Here is a 15,245-nt window from a genome sequence, read left to right as displayed (position 1 = left end):
AAGATTCTACTTTAAAAATAAACACATTTTTAACGCACCTCGACTTTTACACCATTTGGTTTAGTCCATTTTGTAAAATAAGTGTATTGTGTTGTAACTGAGTGCATTACGTTAGCAAATCTCAGTCCCATAAAAATAATTAACTGAATTGATTGAATAATGCACATTCTAATAATTGTATGCTTAATGGCACTTACCCATTTTATTATGTCTTACCCATTTTATTATGCCTTAATGCAATATGATGTAATCAACGCACCTGTCTCTTGTTCGGCCAACGTTTGCGCAAATTCATTGGCCATGTGTCTGTTACTCTATTGTATGTCTTTACAATAATTTATGTGCGTTGTTATTGTCTTTTCCTGTATAACCTAATTGCTCTACATTTACTGCTACGAGTTCACTTATCCACACTTACTTTATGTATCCATACAACTAATATAATCCTTAATAACAACATTATAAATGCGAAAGGGTTTCTGCCTATTTGTCTGCTTACTTTTTACCGCCCATGTGTTTATCTGGTTTTGGCGAGTACAAAAATAAGACCCCCCCGATCCCGAATATAGGTTTCTTATCCCGGAAAATTTGAGTTCCTGCAGGATTCTTAAAAAATTGGTTGTCTGTAAAGTCAGTTTACTGACGATAGTTGAACGTGACAACAAAGGCCGATTGTGCTTCTTTGTCGCTCGTTCCGCGCTCTCGCTTGCACTTTAAGCCTTACATGGAACGCCTCAGAGCGAGGTAACGCCGCATGAGTCATGTTTTTTCGTGCGTGCAGCCGGCTCTATCGAATTATAAAACGTTGTCACGTCAAAAACCTAAATCCACGTGGATGGGATTCGCGGTCATCGTCTACCTATTTGGTACGGATATCATGTATCCAGCAGACGAATGTAGGCTATTTTTATCCCGAAAAATCAAGGAGATTTTTAAAAATCCTAAATTTATGTCCTAGTCAGCTCATGTTATAATATGATTTTTGATACTTATTAAGTAAATCAAAGCATAAATTCAGAACAGTTATACAGTTTAAATCGATAGGGCAATTAATCAAGATTTATGAGTATACCGACGTCGGATGTGAACTAAATGTTGGCCGACAATAGTTTGCAGTTGCGCGACTCGCACGATCTTTTGCGCAACTGGCGTAGGATTTGACGCAGTCCTGACTTGGATGGATGGTGCTAGGTATCGATTTATGGCGGGGTCAGACGAAATCACGAGTTTCGGTGAAAAATGAGCACGCAAATTTAAGTTATGCCAGTTTACGTGGGAGTCGTTTCGCATTCACGTTTTAGGAGTTTTAGGAATTTCGATTAACCTATATTCTACCTATATGCTTTGTGGAACGTAAAAAGCTGAGATTCAATAAAAGTCTATTATACTCGGTAGTCTATGTTACCCGCGACATCCGCGTGAATTTTGGTTTTTTTCAAAATCCCATGAGAATTCTTTGATTTTCTGGGAGCGTACATTCCCCGGGATGCAAGACTTTTTTTAAAATCCCGCGAGAATTCTTTGATTTCCTGGGATAAAAAGTAGTCTATATTATAGTTATAGTAAGTATATATTCTCCGGGATGCAAGCCATCTTTGTACCAAATTTCCTCAAAATCGGATTTCTCGAAATTTGGTTCAATACAAACAGACAGATAGATGTTAGACAGATACACTTTGGCATTTATAATATTAGTATGGATTCTTGGCTAATCTGTGGATACCAAAGCCATGGACGGCGAACCATGAATGTGAGTTTAGAAAATTATCCAATAAGGTTAATTTTTTTAGCCTAGCACAATCATACAGCGATAGTAGGTATACTCAGTTAACCAATAGGTTGATTTTATTCCCAGTTAATAGCTATTCTTTCTTAAATATGTCTAGTGTACATCCACCCTTATGCTATTTACTTAATTCGCTTTCCTGATTCTAATTGATAATTGGTTTAAATTGAAGATTCCTATAAATTAATAGACTCCTTCTTCGACTTATAAGGTAAGTAGGTACACTCGCATGTTTTAATAAACCGATATTTTTACGTAATATATGGGTATAGGATTATTAATTACCGCGTAAATTGCCATTAATTATAACCTAACGTTTACGGTAATCTGATTTACAAGCGGAATGGCGGTAAATTAATCTTCAGCGGTAGTTGTGTAAAATTATTATTAACCACAATTAATTACCGAGTACAGACCGGTATGACACCATAACCGTGGTAACGTGATACCATAGCTACTGTAAACCAAACTTGGCAAGTTGGGACAGACAGCAAGAGTGTTAAATGAATAAAAGGCTCGGTGTTAGTAAAACATTAAGTATGTGTAAACTTCACGCGCGGTTTTAGTAAAAACGCTCGTGGAATTACAATAATCTTCAATTTCCAAAAACCGCTAAACATGTATTTTCTTATTTTATCCGAAAGTTCAAATGCCAATTTTCAGGAATATACCTAACTTGGAAAATTGACTTTCATTCCCTATTTAATCGTTTTAGGGGTAGAATTTCCCAAAATCCTTAGTGATTGCCTATGTCATAAAAGGAACCGTTTCAGCTTAGTCTGTACGGTGTTGGTAGATCAGTCAAAACAAGTATTTTTATAGATTGGTTTTTCGGAAACGGCTCTAACGATTTGGATGAAATTCCGTATTTAGATAATGTTTTACTTTCCAAGTTTATCTAGATAGATGTCATATCTATCCCGCGAGATAACATCAATCAAATCATAAGTTGTAATCATAAGTTGTACCCAGGTAAATAACTTTGTAAAAGCATAAGCAATTTCATTTTATCAACCATTTTATTTCAAAGTTATAAACTAGTATAACGCGGTTAAAATCATTTGGTGGAATAAGTAACGTTGAATTACAATGGTGGGACAAAATGGTTAGTTGAAATACTATACTTAATCTAAAAATTTAGAAAACAAATAACGTAGACGATAATAATACGAGTAAAGCAAAAATTACGACGACGTGGGCAGTAAAAAATTACATTTGATCGGACTATTACAAAATGGTTAATATGGTTTTTACATAACGCGAAATTTGATGCACAAATAAAATCAAGCTGAGTGGGTTTAATTAATCGCATGTTAGTTAGAAAGTGGATTACCATCAAGTGGTTGATTCTGATTCGTTTTTTTTTTAATTTGTAATATTTTTTTTTGGTATTACATTAATTATTGAATTATAGAGATCTTTCTATGATCTAAATCAACGCAGTTGACGTGCGATCGTAATATGAGCGTAATAATGTCGTCACGTACAAATACCCTCAGGAATTACCCAGAAGTCGCGTCTTTTTCAAGTGCGGGTGTAGTAGTATTATATTATTAATTTATTAGTATTATATTAAAAAGTTATAAGCAAAAATAGCTGTACCCCTATAGAAAAATTATTCAGAATGACCCATCTTATACGTAGCATAACATAGACGTCGTTGTAGGCTCGCTGCAGCACACATGTACTCCCAACTGCACCGCAGCCGTAGGTTGGCTGATTTCTAGAACAGTATGTATCACAGGTTCTACTTTCAGGAGCTTTACGTGCCTTTGCTGCTTAACTTTCATTGTGCAATATTGATACACAAATATTGTGGAAATTTTAAATCCCCGATCCGATTCCCACGCCTCACTTCTGCTCGCAATGTATGCGACGCTATGGCGTTGTGTAATGTAGTATTAACGTACCATTATGGTGGTTCGCATCACGTTGCGCCTTGTTATTGTGCTGAAAACGGTGTTGTAACCCCGTACCTATTCGAAGCTTACTTGTGTTTATTTAGGGCACCTGCCAATTATTATATGCATATCAAATTGTTGTAAAGCCTATATTGCAACATGTACTAGTCAAACTGTTGTAGTGTAGTAGAAATGAAAGGAAATATACTTTACTAGCTGATGTCCGTGGTTTTATGATTGTATACCTGAATTTAGATTTTTGAAAATCTCGAGGCAACTCTTTGGTTTTCCGAGATAAAAACACCAACCGTTGTCCATCAGAAATCAAAGTGTTTCAGTGGCGAATTTTTTCAAGATCGGTCCAACGGTTAAACCACGAAAAGGTAACAAACAGATTTCATTTATCATTTAATCATTTATAATATTAGTACGGATAATAATACAACTGTACGTGTTTATTAAAAAACTTTTAAAGGCGTCCGAAGAAATTTTTACACTATAAATTTTTCAGAATAAGCTTTCAAACGCTATTTGATTTTTACACAAACACCCAGCTATTATAAATCCATTAGTATCAAATCAAATACCTAATAACTATTATGTTAATGATTTTTACTAATTAGTAAGCGGATACTTCGCTCCAGTAGTAATAGATAGCGCTCTTACATATTCATCGACATAACTGAATTGACTATAAATATAACTGTAAATAATCAATATATTAGTCTGCTATCTCTTTACTACCGCTTGAAATCGATATTAAAAGGATTACTTATACTTATAAGGGTTGGACTGCACTACTCCGGTACCGTTCCGGTTCGGTTTTCCTGCTTGAACTTTAGTTACATTGAAGCAAGGATTTGTGTTCATCAACTGAGAGTAAGAGTGTGAGAGTAAGAGTAAATAGGTAGGTAATATTAACACGTCAAATTTATTCTTCAGATAAATATTAGATATTTGGCAATTGTATAATCGACCCTTAATTTATGCCATAGAAATTTCTCAAAGTACTTAGGTATTTCCTTAGTCTACGTTATGAGAAAAACCTACCTATAAAATTTAGGCATTTCCGTTCCAATAAGCAGAAGAAAAACTAAAAAAAATTTAAACTAAAAAAGTTTTAACATTTTACATTTATTTTCAAGTATCTCTGTAACTTGTCAGTGATTTATAAAGTGTTTTCTACTAAGAAAAACCCACGAGAAACAAAACTGCCGCTGTTGAAAACAATCCTATTAAATTCGTAATATATGGAACAGAATAGAGACCGGAATGCAACCGGCTTTCGTGCAGTCCCAGCCTAAGGACACGACGTTAAGCTAATGTAAGTGGGGTCAGCCGTCGAATAAAATAGTTCGAAGACGTTTTGTTGGAAACGATCCTAATACCTTTTATTATTGCCTCAGCTGTATCCTTTTCCACTAGTCTTATAGAATTTGCAATAAAGTATAATTTAAATGTATACCTCGTAAGATAAGGTATTCGATTATTTTGAGAACGAGTATCACAGGAATATTCTGCATATTTTTTCTGAAAAATGAAGTTTGTTTTGAGTTCTTTTGAAGGCTGTGAAAAAGTACGAAACATAAAAGTTTCACGTTTTTAAGAAATCACCTATCTCTAGAGAAAAAAGGAGTTCTTCGTTACTTTGATAACTTACTTCGTTACGTCGATTACTTTGTTGTCTGTCTGTCTGTCGGATAGCCTAGTTGGTATAAGAAGGTTCGCGTGGTTTGATCTCATGCACGCAACTTAAACTTTTCGGAGGTATGTGTACAGTACATACCTCCAGAAAGCTAGAGGATTTAAGAAATTAAATATTATTTGCTTAGCGGTGGAGGAAAAGAGTTTTCCATAATGGAATGGAGTTTTCTCAAAGGTGTGTGAACTAATCTGCCAATTTGTTGTCAGTCAGTTGTGGAACTGGCCAAGAGCAAACTAAACTCTCTAGTTTAGTATTGGGCTGGCAAAAGGTAAGTATAATATGATGATGATAAATTAGAAAGAATTCCAATAATTTATTGGAGTTGGATATACTATAAAGTTTTGTTAAGGTTACTTTGGTGTTTCTCTTTTTGTTTAGCACTTTTAGCATTTACGACGGAGAATACAAGTTGTTATAAGTACAAATATATTATTACGAAACTCACTCACTCTTTGCCTATTTATTTTAATATGTAGTTAACTTATTTGCACTGAAAGATGTTGCATCCGAAAGCGTCGTAGGTAAAACGTTCAATATTTAATATCTAGCAATTAATCGTAATTGAAAACTTTGAGTGTCTAAGAAGTAGGTGCGAGGTTGTATTACAAGGTGCCAAATGTACAGGAGGCTTAGTACTAGATTTTACATCTCACCTACCTTGATGGAATTCGAGCATCAAAACACTTTAAACAAAAATGCGTCGTAACGACCTTTATTCAAAGCTCAAATTCATCTTTACATCTAAGTCAGCACTTCAAGTGGAAAATTGTGGAAATGGTACTGAATTTTCGACTTTAACTCAAGGAAACTTGGTCCAATTTCAGCCGTAGTTATTGTGTTTCGATGCTCGAATTCTGTCAACGTTAGTAAGATATAAAACTTATACTAAGCCTACAGTCAGTAGTTTAAAATATGACGATCATAAGCTATTAAGTCGATTTGATTTATTGAGAAATATATCGACTGCTAAATCGCCGACATTATTTATTAATTGCCACTCATTAAATCTACGTAGGTAGGTATGAGCCATATTTAATGCTTGATTTTAGGCGTACTAGAACCAATTAATTTTGGATGATTTATTTACAAAAATATATATATTTACGTACGTTTAAATTAGCTATTATTGCAAACGTATGCACGTATTATAAAAACATATATGTAAACTGAGTCTATAGTATAGGTTATATAGACTCTCGTCTCCCATTGTGAGCAATTTTTATATAGGAGAAAAATATTTATGATTAAGTAATCGTTTATTTTTAAAATTATCAAAATTGATAATAATACATCATCATTCATCATCATCTTTTTTGGAACTCAAATTTGCAATGATGAACTATCATAATATTTTGTGCAAGATCGCGAGCATCGTTCAAGAAACCAAGAGTTTTTGAAAAAAGAACGTTCGACTTACCGACGCGTACTCGGCACAGATGTCTATGGAGCTGACGAAGTCGCAAACCTCGTCCACAGACCACGCAGAAAGCCGCGCGCGCGCCTCTGCGCATAGACACTCGCGATTTTCACTTCGGTCTGGAAAAGAGATCAATCCTAAAAAAAAAAAATTATAACGAGTAAAATTTGAAGAAGGACTCGCCACATTTGTTTTATGTGTCAACTGTCATGTCAAAAGTGCGGTAAACCCTGTTCCTCAATCTAAGGTAAACCTAATGGTAAACCGTACTTTTGCCATAACAGCGGTATGATAGAGCCAAAATGGCAAGTCTCTTCTCAAATTATACGCACTATCATTATTTTATCGTTTACGGTAATGATAAATTTCAAGAGATTTCGTACAGCAAGTTCTTTGCAAATATTAAATGACCATTATTCCGCGACGAACGCTTGATTTGCATTTTTTAAATCGGAATGAATAAATTTCAATTTTACCTATTTTATTATACTAAGCATAAACTACACAACTCTCACACCTTCCTGAGGTTGAATGGCAGATAAGGTTTTCGAGCCTTAAGTCCGATAATTAAAAAAGACTATAAATATGCCTATATCTAACCGTAAATCTTAGACAAGGAGCAAAAAGGGCTATCTATAATCATGGAAACCTACGACCGTGTTAATTTCGGATGTCCTAGATTTTAAAAGTTTGGGGCGTGCCCTCCATGGGGGGTGTGATTAAACTAATGCGGAGGCGTGGACACCGAAGCGTAATAGGTAGGTACATATAAAATCTATTAAAACACTTCTCCAGTCGGAAATATCTAGGCATCTCGAAAGAATATCTAGGCACCTCGAAAGAATGCCATGGCACGCTACGTTTGTGGTCATGGAAATTTGGGGGCGTAAGTATAGCGGCAGAAAAGTGGCCTGTAAATAAGACTGGGGTACCTTGCCCAGCTTGCCTAGACCTTTAAACCATAGAGGCTTGTAAAAGGTTATAACAGCTAACGTAGAATACAGTTACCTACCTACCATATCCACTCATCTCGTGCAACAGGCAGGTATTTTACAAAATTTAATGAACGCAGGCTTCAACGGTACGAATTAACGGCACACCGGTGTACTGATTTCAATTATGATACTGTTAACAATTAATTTTTTATTGCTAGTTAGGTTACTCCGTATTGCGTTTTCTTCTACGAGCTGAAAATGTTTATTATAATTAATTTTGATTAAATTATAATTGTTAGGTGCAATTAATTAATAAATACTTATTTACTTAGTTTGCGAAAAAGTTAATTAACAACATAACGCAGTGCTTTATTGTTTTTATATTTTATAGTTATTCTAATACTCTATTTGCAGTCTGCACGTCTTTTGTTAGGATAACGGAGAGTCTAGCGCGTTATGATCCTTAGCGGTGTTACTCTCTCTATGTTTCGCCACATGTAGAAATCTAAATAAGTCATTTTATGTCAATTCATCGTAACTTCTCGTACTGACTAGCAGAGAATCTTACGCGCTTGAGCGCCTTCCGTGCCACGGTGGAGAGTTCAAACGAAGAATACTTCCTGGCAAGTTCTTTACCACGCTTTCATGAAAATCAACTGGGCCATCAAATCATAACAAGGTCTACCGAAACAACAACTATGTTTTATCCCCATCAGGTACTCACTTACTCCTATGCTTGGACTACCGGAGAGTTTTACATGTTTTGTCGCATTCTCTTTCGCTGCAAGGAGATTTCACGGAGAGTGTTCTGTGGCGTGCTAACGCTTTACCGTATCATTTGCGATTTATAATAAAGTGTACAAAAAATGTATAACTTTCATTCGAAACCGTCTCGTCGCCGTCATTCCCCTTACTTGGATAAACGGAGAGTCTTGCGCGTTTTGCCGCACTCTCTCCGTCGCAGAGAGTTATAATTGAAAGTGTTCCATACTTCCATGAATTCACCTTTGCGACTGTTTCAGTAATAACTAGGATCAGTTCTAAGAGCCTAAAAATTATACCTAGCAAAGATATCTTACCTTCATTCGAAACCCTCTCGTCACCATCACTCCTCGTGCTGGGACTAGCGGAGAGTCTTGCGCGTTTAGCCGCACTCTCTCCCGCCGCGGAGAGATCTAACGGAGAATGTTCTGTAGCCGCTCCCGTGCCGACGCGCTTGCGTCTTGATCGGCCTCCGCGACCGACTCTTGATATCGCTAGCAATGTCTGTGGACAAAATAATTGGAGCTATTAGCTAATTATATCATCGGCGAGATACCTAATACCCCCGACAGAATTTCTCCAATCTCCATAGAGAGTTATAGAAATTAGTCAAATGCGAGGAAGATAGTGCACTCCCTCACTTTCAAAGCTATGTCGATGAATGGGACAAGTACCTACCAGTCATGTCTATGGCATGGTTTAAAAAAAATATCTTCCTGTTCTCGCTCTGGCTTCGGCTTCGTTATAATAATAGAGTTCTTTGAATTAAAACTCAATTATTTCATTCGACTGGCAATAGTTCAACGAGTTTATTCAAACATATTCATTTTGGGCCACGTTAAGAGCCTCAGTCCTCAGTCTCAAAATATCAACAGTAGATGTCAGCCAGACTTATACCTAGCTATTGGTTGACTTTGACACATCAAAAGGTGTACTATAAAAATAAACAGTCTGTTATGTAGTAATTTATGGATGAGGCCAAGCGATTCGGAAACAATGAGGGGTAATATTATGAAGTATTATGAAGCCCATGGGTAATATTATGAAGTGTTCTCAATAGGCCTAGAACAGTGTACCGTAACTACTGATTGAAGCTATTGCTTCTTGTGCCATCAAAAAGCGGCAGCGTTGAGCAAACAGAGCTTATTATCTGATCGAGAGCGCTCGCAAGTGGCGGACATTCATCATAATAACGTTCCGAGGCTACGCAACGCTGCTCACGAGGGGAGGGGATATTCGCATCGTTTTCCTCTGTCAGAGTAAAAGGCCAACGGGTCTAAAACAATAAAGCTTCTTGAACACCTATGCGCAACAGGCTCGGGCACTTAGTAGACGTCTGCATTGTGTGGGGTCAACAACGTTCTTTCCGGCTTACCGACTGGTGTCAGTTTTTCGAATACACATTGAAGGACCATGCGTTGTAGCGACAGATATTTCCAGAGTGTGTGTTGTAATATTACCCCGAACAAATTTGCATGGTCTTGAGAATAGACGACGGTCTTGAAATCATCGACGAAAGGAGAACAATAAAATTAAATCAAGTTTGTATGCTTATTCGTATGTTTTACTAGATATGTGTGTATTATTATTTAGATAGTGACTGAAAGTCATGAGTTAACAATTTCAAAAACCGTTTTATCCCAGCTACGGTAAAAATTAGGTACTTGTTTTAAGCAAAATGCTGTTTTATTTTGTTTGTACAATGAGAGGCAAATGTCATCTCTTAGGCGTGCTGCTTGAAGTTCATCACAACAACGTTTCAAGCCGACACGGTTGCGCACGGGTCAAATTGCAATCTATCTTTTTAATTGCTCGCAATAAAGTAAGCCGAGCAATTTATACCGATTCTGTACGTGAGGCATACGCTAACTTACAATGTTGGACTGATATTCGCAATTGCAACTTTTGAATGGGTGGCGAAGGCACGTTGGTTAACTTACTATGCGATTTATTGCTGAATGTGTTTTTAACGGGATTCATATCGGTGTTTTTTGATATTCCTTGTTCCAGCCATTAAAGTGAACTTGGTAATTTGGTAATAAAATCGCTGAATCCCCAAGGACAGATTGGGATTATTTTCTGCTTCTACTGTTTTTGCTGCCTGATAGATAATTACCTTCTAACTAACAATCAGTGGTGTGCAGGTCATAAAGCTACAATAATAGCACTGCTTATCCAAAAAATAGGTTATTGCTCATTTTTAGGTTTCCGTACCTCAAAACTCTCGTACGGAACCCTTATAAGATCATTTTGTTGTGTGTCTGTCGGTCCGTCAGTCGTGTCTGTCAAGAAAAACCATAGGGTACTTCCCGTTGACCTAGAATCATGAAATTTGCCAGGTAGGTAGGTCTTATAGCAAAAGTACAGGAATAAATCTGAAAACCGTGAATTTGTGGTGACATCATTAAAAAAAATTAAAATGTGTTTCAATTTTCTAAGTAATATAACTATGTGCAAAATGTTGGAAAAAATACCCGAGTACGGAATCCTCAGTGCGGGAGTCGGACTCGCACTTGGCCGGTAACTTACCTAACTGTGCTTACCCTGGGTCCAAACCTGTGCATGCCACTGCCAACAACATAATTTAAACTTATCTGTAAAGTCGTGTTGTTTACTTTAACATGCCAATAAATTATTATTGCTGTAAATTTTTGCGCAGAAGTATCTTAATTGATTGTATTCTGCCACTAATTCTCATTTATCACTTCATTTTGCAAAAGAGCGAATCTTTGCCAAACTACTCAGATTTTCTGTAAACTACAGACTATACATACTGCACTATACATGGGACCCTAGGTAGTATAGGAAGGTCCTCGTACCTTTCATGCGAGCGTGCAACATCTATTAATCTTAAAGTCCATAGCTCCGTGCCGTGCGGCGTGCTCCCGTTCAACTTCCAACAGGTGAAAATAAATTTAAAGCGACTATTTATAGCGTAAAGGCACAAAGAGAAATGTAACAAATCATGTTAATATCGCGAGCAAGTGTCAAGATGTTGCTCCGATAGGGACTTTAGAAAGTAAACACCATTGTACTACTGATAGATCACGCTCTAAATTAAACGGATCGTAGGTATTTAGTATGGTGTTTAGACATCAACCCGCTATGAGCTTTGAGATAAGAGTGATTAAGATTTTTTATGAGAGATCTTTATATTGTGATTGGTGTATAATAGACTTAATCATGAAACACGATAGTCGGAAAGAGTTTCATAGTGTTCTTCTAGTGATAGGTATTATGTTGGCTTAGCGAAATTAAAAAGTGAGCTCATAAACGACTAAGTATAATATGGATATAGATTAGTTAAGTCCTTTTTAGCTTGGATTTATTTTATTTGAGGTTTCCTATAATCTCATTGCCCCAATACCAATAAGAAAACATTACTAGAACAAGTTTACTTAGAAAGTTTTTTCAATCAAGGTAAAAGTTTATAATATCTCTGCAAAATTCGCGTGAACGTACATCAATTCAATTTAAAATCGTACGGATTAAAAACAGCGGTTCGATTTCACATGCCATCGCTGTGGAGTGGCGTGTCGCGGGCGCACGCGCGGCGCGTGCCTGCGCCAATTAGTGCAGCTCCAGTTCGTTTAGTGGAGAATCCATAGTGCTGCCAGGCTCATCGTGTTCTATGGGATATTTGAATTTCGAACACAAGTTTTGACAGCTGTTTAGAATTGAATAGATTATAAACTCTAGGTTTCGATTTCGCAAGCCATCGCTGTGGAGTCACGTGTCACGGGCGCACGCGCGGCGCGTGCCTGCGCCAATTAATGCAGCTCCAGTTCGTTTAGTGGAGAATCCGGACTAGTGCTGCCAGGCTCATCGTGTTCTATGGGATATTTGAATTTCGAACACAAGTTTTGACAGCTGTTTAGAATTGCATAGATTATAAACTCTATGTTTCGATGCCATCGCTGTGGAGTGATGTGTCGCGGGCGCACGCGCGTATTATAAATACTACCGGTTCGATATCACATGCGTCGCTGTCGAATGATGACTCGCGGGCGCATGCACTCTTTTAGTTTCTAATGTGCTATAGTGGAGAAATTTTCATATGAATTCGGGAAGTCCCTAAGAAAAGCGTTAGACCTGGTCACCCTGGAGAGACAGTTCACAGGTTTACGCGGAGGGCGGAGACGTACACCACTATTACCTCGCCGATGCAGATGGTGTGCGCGCGCCAACGGCAACGACCATATACACTCTCTTCTGTTCTGTATGCTATAGTGTAGAAATTTAATGAAAGTCTTCTTGATATGAGTTCGGGAAGTCCCTAAGAAAAGCGTTAAACCTGGTCACACTAGTGAGAAGGTTCGCCCGTCGCCGGTTCACGCGGCGGGTGGAGGCATACACCACTATATTACCTCGCCGATGCGCCGCGCGCCAACTCTCTTCGGTTCTAGGTGTGAAGAAGTTCATTAATAGTCTTCTTGGTATGAGTTCGGGAAGTCCCTAAAAAAGCGTCAGACCTGGTCACACTAGTGAGATGGTTCGCTAATCCAACTGTGCGCACGCGCTGACAGTTATAACAGCACACTACTCTCTTCGGCTCTCTGTGCTATAGCGGAGGACTATTATCTATATTCTCCTTGACATGAGACCTCAATGAGTTCGGGAAGTCCCTAAGAAAAGCGTTAGACCTGGTCACACTAGTGAGACGGTTCGTTGGCGGGGGCGTACGCCACTATTACCCTGCCGATTGTGCGCGTGCACCGACGGTAACGACCGCACACCAATTAACACTCTCTCCGTCTTATCTCTGTTATAGTGAAGGAAGTGTAAAGGTCGCGTGCGGTTATCAGATTTAATTGCGGCAATTATATATTGTTGTGGAGGAAGCGTGCTCATCGCGCGTTATGATTTTAAGGGGCAATAAATGTTTCGAAACTGGCCAAGAGCGAGAGGAAACTTTTATGCCAGAGCATTGTTAATTGGAAACTTTTGAAACAAGTGAGCTATTTGACTCTTGATACTTTTTAGAATTTCGAACCGGAGGATGCCAAAGGGTCACTATTACTAAGCCTCCACTATCCGTCCTTCTACGTCTGTCTGTCCGTCCGTCTATCTGTCCGGCGGCGGTCTGTCAGCGGGCTGTATCTCATGAACCGTAAAAGATAGAGAGTAGAAATTTTCACAGTGTGTATTTGTATTCTATATTCCCTATCACAATAAATACTGATAAAAAACTAAAATAGCGAATTTTAAAATGACCACCATACAAATTTAAAAAAGTACATAGTGTTTTATTAGCTTATACGATCGTGTAAGATAGTATTATCATATAATATAGTCCCACTTATTTAAATCGCTCCATAAAAAGTTTGACTTTACAAGTTTTCACGCGGTACCCCAACAAACGCACAGCTTGAAGATCGAACCGCGATAGCGCGCTAGATTTTTACGATGCCCAAGACATTTTAATCATAGCCGTGAACTATGAAACGGGCCACCGGTGGGTAATTAAAGCGGGAAGGTCAGTGAGCACTGAATAAATAATGCATTTAAAAATAATATTAATGAATTTTAAAAGGCGAGCTTATGAAATAAGGAGGCAGCTAAGCGTGAATTATTTCATAGGGGCAGTGGCATTGCTTGGAGTCAGTCGTACGTAACAGTGTTTTTATGTGCGTATGTTTAGACTTGGACAGATACAAAACGCGCTGGCACGTGCCATGCATTATGGATCTTAATGTAAAAACAGACTGGAATAACCTCCGCGTACCTGTTAGGTGTCAGTACGGAACTGCATAGCTCTGTTTCGTGCTGAATAGTTCTCTTTCCCTGACTTCTTCTTTTCCTCTCTTTTCTCTTGTCATAATTATAGCTCTAAGTATGTGGTCATATCGTCGCCACGCGTCTTCAGCATCCGTGTCAAAAACTTTTTTTTAAAGAATATTGTCATGCTATTCATGTCCAATATTCCTCTCTCCCCTCCAATTAAGCGTAAAGCTTGTGCTAGGAGAAGGTACGACAATTTAGTGCAACGGGTGGGGTTTGAACCGCCGACCTTTCGGTATTCAGTCCGCTCTTCGACCATTGAGCTTGAGGTATTGTAAAATTGCAGAAATAAAATGCTTAAATATGCTATTTTATTTATTTATTTAAGTATACCTCAAGAACTGCTCATATAATAGGAATATAAAACGAAGTTAAAGGTGTCTTACCTTAGTCGAGCTCATGTCAAGCATGACAGGGAAGGCCGGCAGCCGTGGCGGGCCGCCTTGCTGCTTGGCCAGCTTAGCGAACAGTCCACCGACTGGGACGTCGTTGGCGTCCACTTGTGTTTGCGTTGGCGGCCGCTGCTCTACCGCGAAGCCGTTGACTCGGTGGAAATAGCTGGAAACAACGAACATGTTGAAAATAAATCACGAAAAACCGGTCAAGTTCCGTACCATCGTACAAGAAATAACACTTTATAGGGTTACTTTGTTGTCTGTCTGTCTGTCCGTCGTGTCTGTCAAGAAACCAATAGGGTACTTCCCGTTGACCTAGAATAATGAAATTTGGCAGGTAGGTCTTATAGTACAAATACAGGAATAAATCTGAAAAGAGCGAATTTGTGGTTATATCATATAAAAAAAATTAAAATGAGTTTCAATTTTCAAAGTAAGATAACTATACCAAGTGGGGTATCATATGAAAGGGCTTTATCTGTACATCCTAAAACAGATTTTTATTTATTTTTATGTATAGTTTTTGATTTATCGTCCAAAATGTTGGAAAAAATACCCGAGTA

The 15,245-nt window shown here is 37.9% G+C and overlaps 1 protein-coding gene across 4 annotated transcripts in view; it reads right to left on the bottom strand.

Moving 5' to 3' along the window:
* Window positions 1-15,245, bottom strand: part of LOC123872287 (ataxin-2-like) — a 302,090-nt gene that overhangs the window by 52,883 nt on the left and 233,962 nt on the right. For all 4 annotated transcript variants that reach the window (XM_045916488.1, XM_045916490.1, XM_045916491.1 and 1 more), the window contains 3 exons: window positions 14,674-14,845; window positions 8,824-9,010; window positions 6,810-6,928 (listed from right to left, as the gene is read on the bottom strand). In XM_045916488.1, coding sequence (XP_045772444.1) covers window positions 6,810-6,928; window positions 8,824-9,010; window positions 14,674-14,845 — 478 coding nt within the window. The remainder of the gene's footprint in view (window positions 1-6,809; window positions 6,929-8,823; window positions 9,011-14,673; window positions 14,846-15,245) is intronic.

This window comes from Maniola jurtina, chromosome 15 (assembly GCF_905333055.1).
Source record: "Maniola jurtina chromosome 15, ilManJurt1.1, whole genome shotgun sequence".
Taxonomy (NCBI): domain Eukaryota; kingdom Metazoa; phylum Arthropoda; class Insecta; order Lepidoptera; family Nymphalidae; genus Maniola; species Maniola jurtina.
The sequence above is the reverse complement of the archived record's forward strand: the minus strand, read 5'-3'. Positions and strand labels throughout refer to the sequence as shown.